This window comes from Pezoporus occidentalis, unplaced genomic scaffold, assembly GCF_034315485.1.
Source record: "Pezoporus occidentalis ecotype Australia unplaced genomic scaffold, CSIRO_AGI_Poc_V1 ctg14, whole genome shotgun sequence".
Lineage (NCBI taxonomy): Eukaryota > Metazoa > Chordata > Aves > Psittaciformes > Psittacidae > Pezoporus > Pezoporus occidentalis.
Window position 1 is genome coordinate 1,447,424 of NW_026913209.1, and position 23,868 is coordinate 1,471,291.

The window sequence follows — 23,868 nt, forward strand, 5'->3', positions numbered from 1 at the left end:
ATAAATGCCCACCAAAATAAAGCCCCAGATAACATTTGTGATGAATTTGTAAATAAAACTCTTGAAGGAGCTAATATCATGCATATATGTTCTACAATTTACCATTTTAAGTAGTCTTACAACTTTCTATTATTTCAGTAGATAAACTAAAGGAAGTCAACACTATTTAATAGTAACAAGCATGATGAATTTTTGGAAAAGGCTGATAAAAACCTGACTAAGACATAAACCAACTCAAGATGGAACTATGAGTCAGCTATTATCATTCTGTACCCTTAGCCAGCAAATTCCAGGTTGAAATTGGATACCGTTTCAATCACATGCAGAAATCGTAAGGGGAGCAGGGGTAGGGAGGTGACCATGCCCTCCATACTCGGCACTAGTGAGGCCACACCTCGAATGCTGTGTTCGATTCTGGGCCCCTCACTACAAGAAAGACACTGAGATGCTGGAGCAGGTCCAGAGAAGGGCAACAAAGCTGGTGAAGGGTCTGGAAAACAAGACTGATGAGGAACAGCTGAGGTAACTGGGGTTGTTTAGCCTTGAGCAGAGAAGGCTCAGGGGGACCTTATCATTCTCTACAACTACTTGGAAGGAGGTTGTAGTGAGATGGGTGTTGGTCTCTTCTCCCAAGTAACAAGCTAAAGGAGAGAAAAAGGCCTCAGGTTGAACTGGTGGTGGTGTTTAGATTGGATATTAGCAAAAATTTTGTCACTGAAAGTGTTGTCAATCATTGGAACAGGCTACCCAGGGAAGTGGTTGACTCACCATCCCTGGAGGTATTTAAAAGATGTGTAGATGGGACATGGTTTAGGGGTGGACTTGGTAGTGCTAGGTTAATAGTTGAATTCAATGATCTTAAAAGTCTTTTCCAACCTAAATGACTCCATAATTCTATAATCACAATACTGGGATGAACAGCAAGTCATAGTTTCTACTGGATATAAAATGTCCCCAACAGTATCATAACTGCACATTTGTAATTCCTTGCTAAAACCAAGTCTTTTAGCAATAGCCAATATGACAGTATGAATTTAATTTTATTAAAGCTGTCATCTCCAGCACAGTCTGTAAGTCGCGCTATATGAAGGACAGATCAGTACACCAAAAATCTACCTTGAACTTATGATAAAGTCAGAACTTTCACAACAACAATACAAGCTTGTACTGCTGTAAAAATGCAAAAAATTACATCTGATTGGTCTATAAAAGTCTGCCACCTTTATGGATTAGTATCTTTTCACAAAACTACCATAATTAATACTACCTGCTAGATTAAGCTACAAATTTTAGATATTTGGTTACTCCTGAATTTGAGAAAATGGCTTTATATAAGATTGCAAAACAATATCGCCCAGCCTGTGAAAAGTACTTAAGTACCTTTTACTACAAGTACTTAAGTAAGTACTTTTTACTACAAGTTCTACAAATCATTGTCTAAAAATCTGCTCTAAAACCGGCTTTTTTATATGTCAAAGTTGTCATTTGGGGCCAAATGATCTTGAACAATTTATGTGCGAAATCTTTACATACTTAATCTTTCAGCTTTAGCATTGGTTGAGAACAAAAAGAAATGCCTTAGTTTATTGTTAACTTAGTGAAGCACATACGAGCACTATTCTTATTTTAAATGTATTTCAAATTGCAGCCTTCAGTGACAACTAATTCTTAAACACATCAAAATGGAATACACATTGTCACAAAATCTCGTCACAAAATGTGACAAAGATTAAAACTGACAGATTAATAGTCACAGAACTTGAGTAATTAAACAAATGCACTTGCTGTTTAAATGTTAGTCGTGTATACACAAAACACATTTCAGAGCACCAGTGACATCTGTGACCCCTGCTGAGAAAAGACAACCATCAGAAAATTTCTCTGTGATTAATCATACGCTCACGAGTAACCTTATATTTAGGTACTTCATTCTGCTCTATCTTCTCTATTGAGAACACGTTACCAATCCTGCTCCGATTCCTCCTCATTTTCTACTACTACCGCTCCAGTCAGTTCCCCACTGTGAGCCTGCATCTCCTTTTTGTGGCTAACAACTATAGCTGTTCCCAGCAGGGAATGCATATTTTGCTTCCCATCTGGCATGTCTCAATTACTTGGAAGATGCTGTTAGTGTTTAAGTAGGGATTACAGTAAGAACCATCACTGTTTAACAATGTAACTTGTTCATAGTCATAAGTAAGTAATTTTTATGGACAAGAACCCTCTACCTTCAGAGCCCAAAGGACTGCTACAACTAGAACACTTAAAGCACAGCACCAATTAGTTGATAGTCCTTTCATTATCATGTACTAAATAAAAAAAATACATTTCAACTTTTGAAAGTCTAAAGAATGGCGAAGGGGGGGGGGAAGAAAAGAAGTAGTGCTATAAGCAAGAATAGAATATAAAGTTGCACATGATAAAATCTTACTAAAAATCAGAAGTAATCCATGATGCTGCATAAGTATGTACAAATGGAGTAGCATTCACGATTTTCTTTATTTATTTTTTTATAGAACCATGTTTAATGATGACCACATTTGGCTTTGTTCTCTTGCTCCTCTCACTAAAATGCACTTCAAACCATTTTAAATATCAACCGGTTCACGACACAGTAATTCTGTGGGCAAATGAAGCAGCTATTTTATGATCAATCACAGTTTACAAAGCAGTTTACTGTAGTCCCAAGAAAGGTCCAGAGTAGTTTCACAGTCACATACAAAGAATAAGATCTGCAACTATGACCCACATTGCAAACCCTACAAAGAGATTTTGACATTTGACAGCAGCCCAAGTTTTGATGTAAAAGCAATAACTTTGGCTAGGCTTCACTCTAAAATATACCATAATGGGATAAAGGATGATTTTATATGGTTTGAGAGAAGCCAGTAACTGTTTTCTCTATCTGTAGTATGCATTTCACTGTTCTCTGTTCCTACAGATACAGAAATAGAAATGTGTTATTTTCCATGTAAGACTGATGTAATTAGATGTGATCTCTATGCAGGAATAATATTTTTTCCACAGATTTTTTTTCATTTTTAAAATGAAGTAACTGGCTTCTAATTCTAAGAAAAAATATTATAGGAAAAATAGTTTTTATAGCCAGCTCCACTGCAGATATTAGTCCTATTTATTCTACAAATACGACAAACTCGATGTAAGAAATAACAGGGCTACTAAACGCAGGAAAGGCTATACAATTTGGCTTTTGCATTTACATTTTGATCTCCTACACTAGAACATGTGGTGTTTCCAATAAGCTAATACCTGACACGAGCTGCAAAGACTAGTAGTACATGGTAACTTGATCCACTACCTGCTACTCCAGCCTCTAGGCTGGAAATTCATTCAGAAAACACATTCCAGTTTCCAGTCCAGCAAAGGGTGCTAAATTACCCATGAGACTGAGTCGTCTCATTCCTCATTCCACTAACAGGAAAGGAGATGAACAACTGTCCCCTGATCCTTTGAGGGCTGTGTTATCAATTCACTTTGATTTGATATTTTTTAGACACAAGCTGAGAATAAGATTCAAGATGATTCTGTACTTAAGAGCTGTCATGAGTTGAATTAGATAAAGTACTTTTTGTGGAACTGGAAGTTTGAAAGCTTAATACAAATGCTATTGTCTGTCAATATGTATTTCACATGCTGAAAGTACATTCTGAGTTCCTTTTTAGATTTCCCCAGAAAACTGAGAGAATTGTTTTTTTCTGAGGAATATTTTGAATTATCTGATAAACTATTTCAGCAGTGGAAGATAGGAATTTTTGGAAACTAAAGACTGTGTGAAAATCTCCTGAGCTGAAAGAAACTGTACAGGACAGAATGTGAAGAGGAAACGAGCCTAGAGGACAGACAATAGTTTGAAGCATCTTTGCTATTGTGTGTTTACTGTGTTTTCTTTATCGTGTATTTTTAAGGTGATTTGAAAAGGGCAAGTGCAATATAAACTGAAAATTCAAGTTTTCCTACATTTGGCTCACACCAGCAATGTTTCCCAAGAAAGAGAAAATACCCATGTCTCCTATAAGGCAAGATTTTCTCATTTTTTAACAACTATAAGGGGGCAGACAAGGCTAATGAGGCTTCAGAATGAGCATTCCAATACTATTACAGGAAAAGACAGCAAAGGAAAAATAAAAAGTACTGTAACAACAATATTTTCCATGAGGTGTCAGCAGAAGTAGCTGAACGCATTGCTAAAGCCTCGTAAACATTTAAACATTTTTTTCAGGCTGCAAGTAGTCACAGAAGAACACATGTCACGTGTGCAATGTAAATAACCTTTCATAGCTCATCTTTTAGATGCTCAGTTCTCCAACTGACTTTACTGCTCACTTCCTCCTTCCCTCTCCAACCTTCACATGCACTATTGGAATTCTGTGCTGCTCTTGTCTCTTTGCCTCCCTCCCCTAGACAGCTCTAAAATGTAACTGATGTTCAGTTTGCTAGCTTTAGTTACCACTTCCCTGGAAAAAAAAACTCATGTCCCACGTCTTTCATGTCAAATATTCACATAATTAAAGAGTATTCAAATTTATCCAATGTCTCCTAGGACCACTGGGAATTTAATGGTGAACTCTCATTTCATGAGAATGAAATAGGATAAGTGATGGATGTATCACAGAGTAAGCAGGTATTGCATGGACAGTCAGAATAACCAAGAATAAGTTGCTCTTCATAAATAAGGTTGACAGATTTATGAAGCAGAACATGATACTTAGTAATGTGCTTTTGTATTTTCACTACATGATTTTATATTTATTGTCCAGTAAGATGCATGATACTCTAAACCTGAAATATATGTATAAATGTGGTTAGATTCTATATAAGAAAATGACAGGGTTAGAAAGGGTTCAATAAATAACTTCAGTCCTGATAAATAGCCTGAGCAGTTATGTGTTTCCTGGTTATCCACTAAAGACTGTTGAACATACATTTTCAAGATAATCATTATGCTTGAAAACAAATTAAAGAAGCATGAAGTCTACTACATGGAAGGGATTACAATTGCAGTACAATCTGGAAAATGAGTTCATATGAGATTTTTCCATAGCGATATTTCAACTAGCTAACATTTCACAGGGACGAAACCATATTTTAATACAAGACAAAAAGACTCATAAGCTTCCATTTCAGGTTTCATTTCAAGTTTGACTGCATTCCTGGATGAGAGCATTCAGAAGTTAGCAAATGGGTACCACAAAAAAAAAGGAAAAAAAGAAAAAAAAAAGCAAATTCAGCATCTTCTATGGGTCAAACTTCAGCTTACGATAACAAAGGTCAGTTGTCTCCCATTTATTAAGTCTCACACTTGAATTTATTTTGATGGCAGTTACAGTAACATATGGCTGACTTTGGAGGACTATTGGTTAAATTCTTAAATATCAACTCTGCATCTTGATCAGCTGGAATGCAGAGCTACCAGTAGGAATGCAGAGATTGCACAGGTAGCTCCCAGTTCATTTTCTTCTGAAGTTTAACGTACAACATCAATGGCAAATTTTATATTCTTGATGAAAATGTGAAGCGGAAATGTCAAGCTACATGGATCAACAAATTGATCAGTCCTGCATGTGAACAGATCTCCACAGCAAACAGTAGCTCCTCAGCGCAGAATAAAAGTTTATATTACATAGTTACTTGAAAAAAGTCACTTATTTCCTTCTTAAACATACACCCAAATGGCAGCATCATATATTTTCCTCTGGGTATTTTTCTCTATGTGAGAAAATATTTAATTCATAGACAAGTCCTTCTAAAATAGAGCCACTTCCATTGCAAACTAAGAAAATCCTATGGGTGCCAACAGAAATACGTCAACTTACTCACCTGCATTGGAGCCTGTCAAGTTGTAACGTGCGTTCAGCTTTTTAATGATATTTTCATGGATCTGATACCAGTCACTCTCTGTGTTGCACCTAGAAAAATGATAACTTTCTTAACTCTGAAATAGGAACACAAGTTTTTCAAACCAGCTTCACAACCTATCTCTAAACAAAGCCTCTTTTGTTCATAAAACTAGTAACACAATAGGAGCTAATAAAGCCCCACGAAACTGCCTGTCTCTTTGTCTTGACAAAGGCACCCTAGAAATATCTGCTTCATGTCGCAAAGGGTGAGAGAAAGATATGAGCAATTATGCTCAGGAACTCAGCCATGACCAAGTTCATGATCTGTATAGATCTGACCTTCACCTCTAAACCACACAGAAATCTATCCTGTGACACTCAGGAGGAAACACAGGACTCAGAGCTGGTCTTAGCAGACAGAAAAATCTGTGTTGTATGCTTCAAAGTTACTTAAAACAGGATGTGATCTTCAGGAGAGCAAACGGCATTTCAGTATACATGTAGAAAATAACTGCTTTTCCATAAGGAAAAACTGACCATGTTCTAATGATCATTTTTTTCATGGGTTAGACTAGAGTTAGTCTTAGCATCAAGCATTTCTTCTTCCATTGTTTTTGTCAGTTTAAAACAAACAGCCAAGATTGTAAAAAAAAAAAAAAAAAAAAAAAACTAAAAAAGAAAAGAAATGAATAATATCATAGGCAGAAAAATCTAACTATTTGTTAACCAATAACAAGCACTTATTTTACTTTAATGTCCTAGGAGTCTACAAAAGAGCCGGCCCACATGTACATTGTCACACTAAATTACTTTTCTGCAGCTCTTGATTCCAGCAGCTCTAATTCAGCACAGAGGTATACAGAGGAGAGAAGAAAGGCTACCTGAAAGAATTCTGTGCCTTCAAGGTTTGAGTGTTAACCCTGGGAGGGGCAGAACTTCCTCATGTGCATGACAATATGTGCCCCAGTTCTACATGCTTAGAATAGATCCCTCTATGAAATGGTTCCTTCTATGATGTCGAAGATCAGCAGGAAATTACAGGCACTGTGTTGCTACAACCAGACAAATAGAACTTTTTTTCAATTACTATCAGCTATTCATTTTAAAATCTGTTTTTGATTTTTCACTCTCCAGCACTCACTGCTTTATACACCTTTGTTATTCCCATGATATAATTGCTTCATTTCACAAAAAGATACTCTGCCTACTTTCTTGTGTAGTTATAAAGTACCTCCACTGGCTGCCTAGGCAGCACAAGGAATTTTAAAAAGTCCTAAAAGCACTTCTTGTTGCTATAAAAAGAGAGCTCCAGAAACGCTTACAGGGATGTGAAAAATGCTGAAACATACACAGGGATCTAAAAGGATGTGTTTATAAAGTGGGATAATATTAAAGATAAAGGGTACATCTGTAGAACTAACCAAAATGTCCAAACTGTGACCAAAAAAGCCCCACAAATTAGCCACTATACCTTTTTGGAACAGAGAAGGAGCTACAGCTATTTATTTGCACCACATTTAACACCATTGCTTCTGATGAAAACTGACTTTAAGTTACTTACAAAAATAAAGAAAAAAGCATTCATTACATGTATACTTTTAAGACGAGGTCATCCTTTGAATCTCCTGCCAGCAAATCTGCAATACTGAGGACTGCACAGCCAAAGGGCCGTCTATATTGGACGTTGCAGGCATTTTTCTTTTCTCCAGCTCCCATTCGTCCTGCCAAACAAAATATATATTTGATGCATAATGCATGTAATTGTCTCTCTTAAAAACACAAAAGGGACACAGACAGCAATCCAGCTTAGTATGGTGAAAGGCCTGAGTAGATGATGTCAAGTGTACTCATTGCAAAGCCAGTCTGTCTTTATACTATGTTAGGATAGCAACTGGTACGAGAAGTCCACTAAATATGTGGTGATCTTGAAAGGTCTCAGATCAGAGGTACTGCTCACACTCACATGACCTCCACTCAACAAACACATTTCTGATAGCCAGTGATAGCACACTCATGACATCATCAAATCTAATTTAGAGTTCAGACATGACGGAGTGTTCAACATTTGCTGTTCAATAAGAATTGTTTTACTGTGTTTGCTGGTAACCATGATTTACATGAGAGGTGTTGTGATGGAGCCATTACAATTTAATAATCAAGTGCTGCTTCCAAAGAGGCAACTGGCTAGCAAGGGGATAATCGACCAGCTGCAGAAAAATGAAGTAGAGATGGAACACAAGGAGGAAAGATGACAAAGGGCAGAAGAGCAATTTATGATAAGGAAAGAAAGAAGGCAGCCAAGGAAAAGAGATTTCAAACAAAATATTTTTCCTAGCCTTTTCTATTTGATTTAAATATAATGGATCAATCTTCTCATTGTGTTCCTGGCATTTGAAACTGCTCTTTCTAAGCATTTTATTCAATTGTGCACAGGCAGCTATGTATCTTTCCCAACAAGTCTTAATTTCTGACAAGAAAAGCCTGTGGTTGCAGTCGCTGCAGGGCAATGCCTACTCCAAATATTCCTCTGCATCATAGCAGCTAGAAGAGTAATTGTTAATTTTCACACTATGCAGCATACAAATCTTATTTTAAATTCTTAATGTTTCAGCGGTTCATTTATAAACTTGACTGAGAATATATATGAAAACTACACAATAGGAAAAATTCCAGACCTTATTCTTCTTTAGAGCATTTATCTTTACCAAATATACTTACATCAGAGTTTATTATACCTTTTCCGAATGCTTGCCAATAAAACTAAAACATGGTATTTTGATATTCTGTCGAAACACTAAAACAGCATGAAAATGCCAGGAAAAATTATTCCTCAAAGCCATAAAATAGTGTTTACTTTATAACAAGTTTTTTTCTGAACTCAGCACAAATTAAAGCAACTATATTTCAAACCAGAATATCTTTTAAAAAGGAAGAAAAGTTATACTTAGTACTGCACTGATGCAACTAGAGACAGTTTCAAAGAAAACAGTATAGCTAAGAGGTCAGAAGCAGACACTAAGATTACTGTTTCACATCAGTACAGCCCAGAGGATAACTTCTTAAAATAAACACCTAACACAAATGTACACTTCTCTTTTGCTTTGTTCTAGAAGACTGGATATCTGTCTGTAGCATCAGGGATTAAAATTACTGAGACTTTCTCTCTCCTGATTTTTAAAGAGGTTAAGTAGAAGACAAAATTAATCTGAACAATTTCAGATATGCATCACTAATTAGGTACATTAAATTTCCAGGCAAGTTTTTCTGTGAACAAAGGATGCTTGAAATTACTCTTTTTGGAACAAGAATGGGCTCCCCAGTGACAACTCCATCATCTTAACACAGTTCATATTTGATACTTTCATTTTGTTATGTGACAGTATCGAAATATCCTGCATCTAACCTCAGTTATCATTACACTTGAAAAATAACACACACAAAAAAATGCTGAGTAATCAAAAGCATTTTTTCTATCAAAAACCAGGTGGATTTTTTTCCCAAAAAAAAAATATTTAAAGGCCTTACTAATCTAACAAGTCCCAGAGATGATCCCACACAGTTTTTCTTTATTTATTGTCATGACTAAAAAAATTAAGATTTCTACTCACAATTATACCTACCTATTCGGATAATGTGCACAGTGATATAAATGTCCTTCCTGAGTTCACTGCTACCCAAATCCTGCGCAAGATCAGAACCTCATTATTTCTGAATCATGATTAAAATGTGACATTTAAAGAGATCTTTACACACTGCTTTTACTGCCAGTGAAAGTGATAAACGAACAGCAAGTTCATTTATACAGCATTAAGAAATCATCCCTTTAACACTTTAAATTGGCGGTCATGCATACAAACCAACTGTCTTAAAATGTCATGGGCTAGAATATGCTGTAATGCAGCAAAATCAGTGGGAGGATACAGAAAACTTACTGCATATCTTGAACAGCAGCAATACATTTGTACAATTCCAAGTAAGATTCAGTAAAGAAAGTAAGAACGTGAAAGTGAGAGTGGAGCACATTCTAAGAAAAAAGTGTAAAAAAAGCACATGGAAGAAAACTAACTGGTCCTTCTTACAGGAAGGACTGGTATGTACACCCACACTGAAGTTTAGATGACTGTCCACCTATTGCCAGAAAACATTCAAGTTGAGAGTTCAGCAATATATTTCAACCGGTGTTTACAGATGATGTTCATAACACTGTACAAGCTCAGGGAGCAGTTCTGAATCCCACAGAGAATAGCAATTTAATTCAGCTTCTATTTTCAATACGACAAAGATTGAGAATAGGAAGAACTTACCACAAAGAGAGAACAGTGCCTTTCAGGCTTTTCTGGACATTTTGGCAAACCATTTCTATTCAGTCTTAAAAAAAATCTTTCACTGTAAGAAAAAAATTATGACACATCTGTTGAACAACACTTCTGCAAAGTACATCTCATTTGGATCTTAATTCCAGATGCAACCTTCCTCAAGATATAAAAGAATGAAACATTTCCTTTTTAAAAGTTTCAGCCTTATCAATAAAAATAGGGAAAGACTAGTGAAGCGTGGCGATTTACTTAATTACCTAACAAAATTACTAAAAGCTTAATATAAAATAGAATAATGCTTGTCATTTGGAAGAATGATATTGTATATCCTAGTACACAGAGAAACACAAGCAATATAATCCATTTATCCTAGGACCGAAATTAGATGTGTAGTATGTTGGTACCGATTCTTGCTAAAAAATGTCAACATTGCCATGCTTGTATTCAACCAACATTCTTTTTCATAGATGGGAAGATAATCCTAAGGGACATTTTTCCTACTTAATTCTATCAAAATATACCACCAGAGTGCACTGACATTAGCAGTCTTGTAAAATTCCTGGAAGCTCCATTAGGGCAAATTTCATTTTCAGAATTCTGTTTTGCAATCTACTGTGGAGTGTTAAATGAGGTAAGTACTAATATTGCTATAAGGGAGATACAGAGATTTCTTATTTCAGGATAGAAGAGGGCATAATACCCCACTGAAAGAGAAATTACTTTTTGAAACATTCCTGTTTGATAGTAGGTCCATCATGAATAACCTCTGAGCAAACTTGGCAATACATGCATGGGAAGTTTATGAAAAAAACAAACAAACAAAAAAAACACCCCAAAACCAAGCCAACCCCAAAACAAAAATAAAGCAAACTTTCCATGCTTTGGATAATTTTCTCCAAGATGCAGCCTCATAGGAAATGTAATAGTCATATTTCTGCAGTCAAAGATTTGGAAAATGGGAAAAGCAAAGAAGGCAGAAGTGTCATTATATATGTTTCTCTTCACCCCTTCAGTGGCCAGACATTTGAGCCTGTGGCACAGGATGCCCTGTGATGTTCAAATGAGAAGCAAAACTTCAAAGTGTAACTAGGTTTTTCTCAGCTGTATCCACCTCTTCTGCTTATCCCAGAGGCTAAACATGGTTTACCACTGTTCTGTATCATCCACAGCTTTTTTAAATGCAGTTGGAAAATCACTAGGAATATGTTGGATAAGATCCAAGTCAACAGAGACTAATTAAATCTTCATTACACCAACATTTGCCTTGTAGAAAATCTGCATCGATCATTTATGAAATCAGTCATTCACATTGAAAGGGACCTCAGAAGGCCTCAGTGTCCAACCTCCTGCTCAGCACAGGGTCAGCTATAAGGTCAGATTAGCTTGCTCAGAGCTTTAGCCACTTGGATCTTGAAAACCTTCAGTTACAGAGACCACACAGCCACTCTTGGAAAAAAACATTCTAGTGTCTAACTGTCCTCAATTTCTTCTTTATATCCAGATGGACCTTCTCCTATTTCGATTTACATATGTTATCTCTCATTACCCCACCATGCACCACTGATGTTATTGATCTTGTAGGTACACAGAGGTAACTTAGCTACCCTCAAAACTGCTGCTTCTCCAGGCTGAGCAAGCCCCACTCCCCCAGCCTGGCCTCTCAGAGCTCATGCACAGTGTGAGGCCTTTTGCTGCCTCACTTCAGTTCAGTTCAGAGCACGTTTCTTAAGAGCTACACATGAGGAATGCTTAATTTTTATTTTTTTTTACGTGCCAGCTATCCAGGCTGAACCGACAAACACTTATACTTTTTCACTGTGGTTATTTGAAAACATTTGTGTGCTTCTCAGCTATGTAGCTTTTTGATCAGACAGCATAAAAGGCACAACCTAAGAACAGTAGAGCTGAACTCAAATACCTCAAAGTGCATGAAATGGTACTTTCTCAGAAACTGTGTTTTATGACACAGCCAACTTCTGCAGCTTAGGTCTCCATGGAAACTTTAAAATTGAGTTTTAAAGACTGCTTGTGCGAGTATATTTTTACAGAGAAACAAGCTGGTATTTTGATGTTGATGTAAAAATGGTTTTCAAAATAATTCTTCCCTTTCATTTAGATTTAGCTCATTTAAAGTCTTGGAAAATACAGTAAAAATTGGAGAGCTTTTGTTTATAGGTGTCACAAATTTATTGTACATTGAGCAAGAACTAATATTTATATTACCAAAGTAGCTGAAGGTTTAGGACTCCATTATGTTGGGAATTGCGCAAAACTGAATAAAAAGAACAAAGTATTTGTTCTAGCAGTAACAATATAGCTTCTGTGCACTGAAGCCTGCAGTGCACTGGCATGCCAAATAGAAGTTTGCCTAATACAAGGTTATTCTACATTTCACCATCATATCTTCAGTCTGTAGAACTACTTAAGAGTAATACATGTGTACTCACTACCTTTTTTGTCTTTAAAGCAATCACTAGACCTGTGGGTTCAAAATAAAATGCCATTCAACAAGAAACTGTCCTGCTGTGAATAATGTATCTTCACAGTTTACCTATGAACTGGCAAATACTGAATTTGACTAGGAGCATATTATACATTTATTGAAGATTACATTCTGAAGAAACAAAGGCACGTCTTTTGAAAGACTCCTACTCACTATCCACTATGATATGAATTTTTTCAAGCTCTGCTTATACTCACAGATCATAAGATTATTATTCACAACACAATTAAAAGCCAAGGACTTTTGTCATGCCACAAAGAAATGCACTGATTGCACATGTAATGGTTATGCAGATCTAATTTCCTCATTTGAATTTGAAATTTTGTTTGACTGAAGCATAGGACCCAGTGGTGATGGGTCTGAATACAAGAAACACAAAAGGCAAAAATCTTAACGCTTGTTCAGTGCTTCGATTTTTTTTTTCTTGAAACATATCACAATACCACTGAACATATGTCCTGGGTTCAGCAGTTCTGCTACTGCTGAACCCAGGACAACATATCACTGAACATTATCAGGGAGCAAATGCAAGCAGTCAGACTTTTGAGATTATGAGAAAAAAATGGCAATGTTTTATCTAAGTACACAGAGCATGTGCATTTATACACCATTTCTGTGGATTTCTATACAGGCAAACAGGTTAGAAAACAGTTGAGGAAAGTAAACAGCTTTCCTAAAACAAAATAGACAGAATTCCCAGGATATGAAAGCTTGGCTTCAAACAGCAGCAAAAACTCCAGAGGGTTAAATCTAGCTTTAGTATCTTACTGCACAGCAGTTTTTTCAGCAGTTACACGCATGCATATATGGCAAACACACACAGCAATACCCCAAAGCAGAAATACATTCCTTTTGTATTTAGAAGATTTTATTCTAGTTTAGACTGCAATGAATTTTTTGTGAGCACCAATCTTACCACTTAAACATGCTGTACACACTTAAACTCTGCTGTCTTCCCACTGAAAATAAGGAAATAACTAATGCTGGAGAGATTAATTTAAGAAGGTCAACAAGGGATTTTTGTACTGTAACATCCCGTGTATTAGTGAAGTAACAATGTGTTCCACTTAAAAGAAATACAGCCACAGACTGTTCTATTTTCATAAGTGACCCCCCTATTTCCTTACTATTAGCAAGAAAATGTTACCAGTCACATCTTCCCAGTCTAAGACAGATTGCTTGTTCCATGATTTATAAACACACTATCAGAAAAAATGAACCAGCCAGATTTATACCACATGCCAAATTCATGTGGTAAAGCTATGTCATTAAATAGTCATAGTTCTCCGTACAGCTTCATCTTCAGACACCTTTACAAATACTCTCTACTTAAATATATATTACAGTGATTTCTAAAGCAAATAGGAGAGATAACAAGAGAATACTGCCACGTAATTCATCAGATCAAATTTATCACATACCAGAATACCATTAATGGACATTCATTAAGAACTTGAATCTGGTTTGACTTCATTCACAGCTAAAGGCTCATTGACTTCATAACCCCAATATCAGATGCAAAATGTTATCCTCATACTCCGTGAAATGCAGAGAAATGTGGTACAACATGTCATAAGTTAGTGAAGTGAAGATAATAAAGCCTTGAAAGTATCTTTGTCATCAGAGGATAACTGATACATGTGCCAATATGCCTTAGCAGTACAAGCTGTTTCACAGTAAGTCAGTACCTGTATTTTATCTCTGCTATGCTCTTACGAAAACCATATCCAAATTTCTAACTGTAAGATAAGTGCAATGAGCAAAGGGGGAGAGAAAAGGCAGAATGAGTTCTATAAAAATGTCAGCCAATCAGATCAGATCAAAGATCAAAGCATTAACACTAACAAAAATAAATGAAACAAGACAATTTTATAATGATGTAGCAATTATCTTCAAGCTGACAACATGAAGGGAGAAGAAGAACACTATTTTCAAATGCTAGTTTTATGCTGAGAAGCCAAATTCCCCTCTGTTAGCTGTACAGTTAATAAAAAGGGGAAAGCAGACAGAGAGATGGGAGGGAGGTGAACTAAAACAGATGCATGCAGCTACATCAAGCTCCTGCTCTCATCTCCTACCTATTAATTGACGACAGCCTTGAAGAAACTCATTTTTATGGCACTCTATTATTTTAGATATTTGCACCTTTATATTAAGAGAAAGGTGGCATCACATTTCCTGAAGAGTTAGGAAGCGCTAATCTTACATCATTTTTTGTGAGCCAAGGGAAGACAACAGAGCTTTAAAAGGATAAACATTTTGCAGCGCAGCATTATCAGCGCACAGACCTACAGATCCTTTAAGCTGAATTACAGTCTTGATTGTTATCCTAGTCACTGACTGAGGTAACAGCATGGATACAAGCAGATTTGCTGTATCTTTTCCCAAAGATGGAAATTAAGCTTGAAGAGAATAGGAGTTATTGGTAAAAGTGAAGAGAAACAACAGCATTTAAGAAAATTCCCCTCCTTCCAACAGCACCTGGGCTCCTACAAACTCATCACCATCTGGGGATTTACAAACAGCAAGGCTAGTTTTTTGTGCTGACACTAACATGTCTTTTGCTGGTAGCCAGTGTGACCGCAACGTGTTGCCAGCAAGACGATCGGTAAACCTACTGGTGGTGAATATATCTCTTCACTACCTAAATCTGTCACAAACACATCGTGGTTGGTGCACATACCACTATTCTAACACTGCATTCTTCTCTGAATGTAACTAATTGTGTAAGCTCCACCAGCTGCAAGACATGTCACCTCTTGCAGTGCTTTCATCACTGGAATCAAAAACAATTATTTCTCCTATTACTTTTCAATATCTACAATACGAACAATAACAAAGTTATTTGTTAATGCAGATGACCTGATCAATACCACAGGTTCCTCTTGCTTGGGCTGGTCTGTCTGCTTTAAAAAAGCATCTATCTACACAAGATCAGATCAAAGATCTAAATTAGCTAGCACCCTTACTCCAACCATCACAGGCAGAAGATACTTGAGAAAGTAGATAGCTAGGTATATTTGTTTCACTGAATATGGATACATCATGAAATACAACTGATTTCTAACACACCTGGCAACAACCCCTCTGTACTTGTTGATTTGACAGCATATGACAGATATGATTAAAACTAGGCTCTGTCTCCCCATAAAATATAAACCCAAACCCTTTCAAAAGCGCTTTCTTGCTAGCCTATGCTTGTGCTTTTTAAAAGAAACTTATTCCTACCATATCCACCTCATTTTACTTATCCACAAATATAGTTATTTTGCTGCAAAGTCACATGCAGCAGCTCCTGTACAGCTGCTGAATAGGAAAGTCTAGGCAGTCAGGCCAAAGCAAACAGACTTGCTAAAATGCCAACTCCTCAAAAAATACTTGGAATACTTACCCTGAAGTAAAATGTTATTATCCTTAAATACTAACCATTCTTGAATTGCAAGAGTGATTTATCAAAAAATTTTCATTGATAACAGCAAACTACACAGCATTACACAAATACAGGTTAAATAAATGAGTTGTAAAAATGTGGTTTAACCCCAGCTGGCAACTAAGCCCAGTGGATGGGTGAGAGAATCAGAAAAGCAGAAGTGAGAAAACTCATTCATTGAGATAAACACAGCTTAACAGGTAAAGTAAAAGCTGTGCATACAAGCAAAGCAAAACAAGGAATTAATTCACCACTTCCCATCAGCAGGCCGGTGTTCAGCCATCTCCAGGACAGCAGGGCTCCATCACACGTATCGGTTACTTGGGGAGAGAAATGCTACCACCCTGAGCAGCTCCCTTTCCTTCTTCCCCCAGCTTTATATGCTGAGCATAATGTCATGAGACACAGAACATCCCTTTGGCCAGTTGAGGTCAGCTGTCCTGGCTGTGTCCCCTCCCAACTTGCACATCCCAGGCCTGCTTGCTGGTGGGGTGGTGTGAGAGGCAGAAAAGGCCTTGACACTGTGAAAGCACTGCTCAGCAGTAATTAAAACATCCCTGTGTTATCAACACTGATTTCAGCATAAATCAAAACCATAGCCCCCTACTAGCAGCTATGAAGAAAATTAACACTGTCCCAGCCAAAACCAGCACAAAAAGGAGCATTACTAAAGAATCTAGAACCTTTTAAAGCTGGATAAACCCTTTTGGTCATCTGGCATTGAAGAGCGATATAAATCTGTAGAAAAGACATTTACTAGTACAGAAACTACCACAAGGCCAAAACATTTGTCAGAGAGGTACAGCTGTGTCAAACATTCTTTCCATGCACATTCTTCCCACTACATAAATCATGGCTGCTTATACCATTGCTGTTAATGAGTATGTAAAACTGAGCTACTAAAAATTATTGTGAGGGATAAATAAAATATATTTTTGCTATTGTTATTTGAAAGCTATAGAAACAAATAAATGCTAATACATACAAAGGAGAGAGCATATAGATCTCGTTGTTCACATTATGCTCCTGTAAAGAGTTTCTAAATCCAGAACAGTTTTCATGTCAAAACCACATTCAGGAAAAGAGGGAAAAAAAACCAACAAACCAATTCCTCACACCATAAGGTAAGCAGCCTGAATGCTCATGGGGTACCTAAAGAGGCTCCAGTTCCAACATTTGATTACTGTATGTTGAGTACTTTATGAGTCAGGCTATTAGTTACAGTGAGTGTATCTTTTACTCTACTTTTGGAGCTGGTTTGCTTTGTAAAACAACAAATTACAATGTAATTAATAGGGCACACTGACTGGGTCGGTGCTTTAGTGGTCTCCTCGGATGTGCAGGAACAGCGCAGCAAGCAGGACAAGTCAGTATTCTCAAGCAAAAAGTATTACCCACTTGAGGCACATCCTTCACATTTCCAGTCTGACTGGGACCAAGAAACAACTTTTTAGCTAATCTCCTCTGACTATACCTACTCCTGATTTTTTTCTCATCCAGGATCCAAGCAGAGGACAAGCCCTATGATTTTTACTACTTCACTGCTCCTGCCAAGAAAAGGCTGATTATGTATGTCCTGACTATACTCCTGCAAGTAGGATTTTTTTTTGCTCACAATGAATCACAGGAAAAAATTAGACACATTTTCTGAAAGTGTGCTTTTGAAGTTCCTGGAGCTTCAGGCTTCTCTTTTAAACTGCTTTTTATAACCCGGTATTTACCTCCAGTTAAAATCACACCAAATACATTTTTGTTCACAAGGGCAATCTACCACTTGTCTTAAACAAAGGCAATAACAAAATAATTAAGCCTGCTTACATATTGAATGTATGTATCTCAATATAAAGGATAAAGGCATATAATAAGTGGAAGCAAGGACAGGTAGCATGGGAAGAGTTCAGGGATGTTATCCGGGAAGGTAGGGACCAGGTTAGGAAAGCTAAGGCCCAGTTAGAATTAAACTTAGCTAGAGGTAATAAAGATAACAGGAGGGGATTCTACAGGTATGTAGCAAATAAAAAACAGACTAGGGAAAACGTAGGGCCCCTCAGGAAGCTCTCGGGAGAACTGGCTACATGGGATTTGGAGAAGGCTGAGGTTCTGAATGACTTCTTTGCCTCGGTCTTCACTGGCAAAGGCTCTGACCAAACCACCCAAGTCTTGGAAGGCAGACTCAGGGACTGTGAGAATGAAGACCTTGCGCCCACTGTAGGAGAGGAACTGGTTCGAGACCATCTTAAAAATCTGAATGTGCACAAGTCCATGGGTCCTGATGAGATCCATTCACGGGTCCTGAAGGAGCTGGTGAATGAAGTTGCTAAGCTGCTGGCCATCATATTTGAGAAATCATGGCAGTCAGGTGAAGTTCCCGATGACTGGAAAAAGGGAAATATAACCCCCATTTTCAAGAAGGGGAAAATGGATGACCCGGGGAATTACAGACCAGTCAGTCTCACCTCTGTGCCTGGCAAAATCTTGGAGCAGATTCTCCTGGAAGGCATGCTAAGGTACATGAAAAACAACAAGGTGCTTGGTGACAGCCAGCATGGCTTCACTAAGGGGAAATCCTGCCTGATCAATTTGGTGGCCTTCTATGATGGGGCTACAGAACTGAAGGACAGGGGTAGAGCAGCTGATGTCATCTACCTGGACTTGTGTAAAGCGTTCGACACTGTCCCACACGACATCCTTGTCTCTAAATTGGAGAGACATCAATTTGATGGATGGACCACTCGGTGGATAAAGAACTGGCTGGATGGCTGCACACAAAGAGTTGTGGTCAATGGCTTAATGTCCAGCTGGAGATCAGTAACGAGTGGTGTCCATCAGGGATCTGTGTTGGGAACTGTCTTGTTTAACATCTTTGTCGCTGATATGGACAGTGGGATTGAGTGTGCCCTCAGCAAGTTTGCCAATGACACCAAGCTGTGTGGTTCGGTTGATATGCTGGAGGAAAGGAATGCCATCCAGAGGGACCTTGAGACACTTGTGAGGTGGGCTGATGCCAACCTCATGAAGTTTAACCATGACAAGTGGAAGGTCCTACACCTGGGTCAGAGCAATCCCAGGCACAGCTACACGTTGGGCAGAGAAGAGATTCAGAGCAGCCCTGTGGAGAAGGACTTGGGGGACTATGGGTCGATGAGAAAATGAATATGAGCCAGCTTCAGTGTGCACTCGCAGCCCAGAAAGCCAACCGTATCCTGGGCTGCATCAAAAGAAGCGTGACCAGCAGGTCGAAGGAGCTGATCCTGCCCCTCTACTCTGCTCTTGTGAGACCTCACTTGGAGTACTGTGTGCAGTTCTGGTGTCCTCAACATAAAAAGGATATGGAACTGTTGGAACAAGTCCAGAGAAGGGCCACGAGGATGATCAGGAGACTGGAGCACCTCCTGTATGAAGACAGGCTGAGAAAGTTGGGGCTGTTCAGCCTAGAGAAGAGAAGGCTGCGTGGAGACCTCATAGCAGCCTTCCAGTGTCTGAAGGGGGCTATAGGGATGATGGGGAGGGACTCTGCATTAGGGACTGTAGTGATAGGACAAGGGGTAATGGGTTCAAACTTAAGCAGGGGAAGTTTAGATTGGATACAAGGAGGAAATTCTTTCCTGTTAGGGTGGTGAGGCACTGGAATGGGTTGCCCAGGGAGATTGTGAATGCTCCATCCCTGGCAGTGTTCAAGGCCAGGTTGGACGAGGCCTTGCATGATATGATTTAGCGTAAGGTGTCCCTGCCCACGGCAGGGGGTTGGAACTAGATGATCTTAAGGTCCTTTCCAACCCTAACTATTCTATGATTCTATAATTTATTTTTTTTTAATTGGCAACCACATTCATAAATACATATACCAAATCACCTATCTAAAGAGGTATTTTTATTCCAAATGCATAAACACTGTTAATAAACCTGTGCCTGTTCTCTTGCCCAGGTGACCTTTATGTTTCCTTCTAGGTGTTTCAACCATCCTGCTAAAATCAGGATTATCTCCTCAATGAGCATGAAGTAAATAAAATCAGGCTGCTTTTGGTTTAGCTTGTTTCTGAGGAGACACCTAACAGGGTAATAAGTGACTAAACTACAATGGAGGAGTCTTAAAGGAGTCTGCTAGCCAGGGAAACCAAGATGTTTCATCTCCCCTGCATCTATAATGTATATATATGCATTGATTTCATATAATTCACTGTAGCGCACTTTTAGTACTTTGCAAGAGGAAACACTTTTGTGCATGTTGCACAGGAAATTGAAAATAACACTGAGATACCCTATGCTGTGGTCCCGTAAAAGTGCAGATTATGTTTTTGTGGAAATACTATGAAGGAAAAGTAGCCCTGAGCTACTTTACTGCTGCTGGTTCCCACAGGTTGCTCTATCAGAAACCCTGCTAGCTCCTTTAGCTCAACTCCATGCCTTCTCAGGATCCCAGACTACTTCAACACAAAAAGCATCCATAGATAATGAGGAGGTATCTGAATAATAATTTCCAAGGAACAGTATTAATGAAGTAAAGGTTATACACATTACAATATAGTATTTTAAGGGGAAAAGCCCGAGTAGTCTATCACCTAATGATAGATTAAAAATTATAAGAAGCACCTAGACTGCATGCAGCATGTGATATGGAACTGTAATGAGCACACTTCTTTGTACTACGCCTTTTCTTTACAAAAATTCTGTTGCAGAAAAACTAACACAAGGTCCAGTCTGATCTCTGCCCCTCTAGTGAGTATTCACTCCTCCACAGAAATTCTGTGCTATTGGGATCAGGTAACCTAGCCTGAGATACAGGTAAAATATCCTTAAACAACTAGAAAAAAAACACACGCTTACTTGCCCACAGTGATATTAATTCTCATAGATAACCCTCTCTTTAACCAGGATTATTTATTAATAAAGCCTCTGAATTCCATGACATTCAGAAACACAAAACTGAAACATCGAACAATCAGCTACTGTACATACAGGAGCAGAAAATTTGAGTATCAACTAATATGCATGCACCTATGCACATATATAAAATTCTTTCTACCTCTCTCTCCAGCTTTTACATTTGAAATACATTGCACCATCTACAATTATTTCCAAATCTGATTTTAAAGTGCCCCTACCTGGAGTACTGAGTACCGTTATGGGATGCCCAGTACAAGAGAGACATGGACATATTGGAGAGAATCCAAGAAGGGCCAGGAAGATGATAATGGACTGGAGGGAAAAGCTGAGAGAGCTGGGACCATTATCCTGGAGAAAACTTAGAGGAGATCTTATTAATATATATAAATTGCTGAAGGGAGGGTGCAGAAAGGACAGAAGCAGGCTCTTTTCAGTGATGCGCAGTGACAAGACAAGAGGCAATGGGCACAAAGTGAAACACAGGAGGTTCTCTCTGAGTATCAGGAAACAACTTCTTTGCTGAAGGCACAGGTTGTCCAGGGAGGTTGTGGAGTCTGCATCCTTGGAGATACTTAAAAACCTTCTAGACATTGTCCTAGCAACTCTAGGGGTCTTAGATCAGATGACTTCAGGAGTTTGCTTTAAACATCAACTGTGATTTTCTCATTGCATGAAAGTACCACATAAAGGCAGCACAGGTAATCAAGCTGGGTCATTTGGGTCTTCGTAGAAATTAATTTAATTTTTTGCTCTTTACACATTTATCACCATCTTCCACCCCTGTAAGTTAATAACGGTCAAGCTTCAACACATTAACAGTTGTCTTTACTTGCCCTGAAGTTCCAAATGACTGTAATTAATAAACTGTCCCTCACAACATGTGACATATTCTTAATTAGCCAGAGGATGATTAATCATACAGGACTCTTCTCCCATACTTTTTCAATAACTTGCACTGAGTACACACCCTACAGCTTCACAAATATATTCTCCACCTCCTTTGTAGTCTAGTGTTCAACACTGTTTAGAAGTAAGAATTTACCTATGCAAGTCTCCTGCATTTGGAGTGCTGACGTCTGGAGCACTGATCCTAAGTGAACTAGATATTGAAACTGAAGTGCAACCCACTTAAAAGCTTAAAGTAATATTGAACCTTTGAGCTCCTACTCAAGAGAGGCCACAGGGACATCTTTGAAGACAGACATCTTGGGTTCTCAGTAGTAAGCCTTGTGGGAAATGGAAATACACTATCAGCTTGACTCAAGAGGTATCCAAGTCCTTCCTTGCTGTTGTTTTGACTATTAAAAATTAACAGTAGTCAGTTGTGCAAACTTTAGTTACAGAGATGATTAAAAGTTGGATTCAATGAGCTGTACCAAAACAGAGCAGATCTCGGGTTTGAAGATGCTGATGGACTTCACAAAAAAAATGCCTTTAAACACTCTCTTACTGTACCAGGATCCTTTAAGATTTTCATAGAATAAGGTGGAAATGGAGTGTTCTTTTTCTTAAAGGGAGAAAAACTGATGTTATGGGGGCTTTGTAGTGTTTTGGGGGCTTTTGGGGGGGGGGGGTTGCTTTTTTTGGGATTTTGTTTGTTTTTTGTTTTGTAGGGGTTTTTTTAAGAAAGAAAGGAAAAATTAGAACACAAAGTATAAAATATTTTGATCAATAAAAGGTGGATTTCAGATTTGCGCAAGTGATTTAATTAATTTAAAGTAATAGCACAACAGAAAGAAGAAAGGCATAAAAAGATTGATGATGTGTATGAATGTCACTATAAAGGTGAGGTTGAGAGTAAAGCAAAGGAAAGGTAATCTTAGTCTTTGACATGGTCTGGAATTTACACGATCTTTAAGCATATAATCAAAAGAATAGAAAATGCAGTTTGCTTCTGTTGGCCTTGGATAAACAGTCTATTCCTCTTTGTGCTGCTTAAGAATCTGTACTTATTTGAGGGCAACACGACAGTTAAAAACAAGGTTGTTCAAGGTGATAGGAAAAGGATTAGCACGCCAACCTATCTCTGCTCCTCACACAGATGGGGCCAGAGGCATCAGTCATTTCTGATAATACATTCATATCATATTGACACAGACACAAAGTGTGTATCAATAAAAGAAAAATCTTACTGCACTCCATCTTTCTGAAGTGCTGCCTTGAAATTGTCCTATTAATAGCATTGCTACTAGAAAAAATTAAAACATGAAGAAAATGGTGTAAAGAGACACTGCTACACAAGAACACATTGCAGGTTAAAGAAAAAGAATTTCTACAGCAGTATGCTGACATCTCAGAAAGCAAACTACAAGAAATGTGAAGGTCAGCAAAGAAACTGGGACTGGGCAGGAGACGATGCAGCATTCTTATGCATGCTCATCAATGCCAAGAACAGGGTCTGCAGACTGAATTGAAGAAATGCAAGCAGCATTTCTTATGGCTTATTACCATACATTCCCCTTTTCAGAGTACACTGCCCAGTGTTGCTAGTACTTTAAAAAAAAACAACAGGTAAGGTCTCTGCATAGCAATATGCTACAGATATAAACAGTCTTACTGTATCTACACTGGAAAGGTAGGCATTTCAGAGGATATTGGGATGCTAGATTTTTTGAACAGGGTCACCTGGTAAATATTTTCTTTGGGGTTTTGGTTTCTTGTTTTGTTTTTTTTATGAAAGCAGAATATTCTTGTGGCAAGAAATAAAGTTACCGGAGTCTCAGTGAATAATGCACACTGTCTGGAAAACAGCTAAGATGTTTCTTTGTCCCTTGTAACTCATTAAACTGATTCTGTTAAAAGCTGATAAGTGGGATCTTTCCATGATCTGATTAAAAAAAAAAAAAAAAGAAAAATCAATATAGTTTTGATTAAAGG

The 23,868-nt window shown here is 37.9% G+C and overlaps 1 protein-coding gene across 5 annotated transcripts in view; it reads right to left on the reverse strand.

Annotated features, from left to right (window-relative positions):
- DOCK4 (dedicator of cytokinesis 4) overlaps positions 1–23,868 on the reverse strand; it is a 243,807-nt gene that overhangs the window by 109,101 nt on the left and 110,838 nt on the right. For all 5 annotated transcript variants that reach the window (XM_062609561.1, XM_062609562.1, XM_062609560.1 and 2 more), the window contains exons 9-12: positions 10,163–10,244; positions 9,479–9,539; positions 7,447–7,579; positions 5,839–5,927 (exon numbers count right to left, since the gene is read on the reverse strand). In XM_062609561.1, coding sequence (XP_062465545.1) covers positions 5,839–5,927; positions 7,447–7,579; positions 9,479–9,539; positions 10,163–10,244 — 365 coding nt within the window. The remainder of the gene's footprint in view (positions 1–5,838; positions 5,928–7,446; positions 7,580–9,478; positions 9,540–10,162; positions 10,245–23,868) is intronic.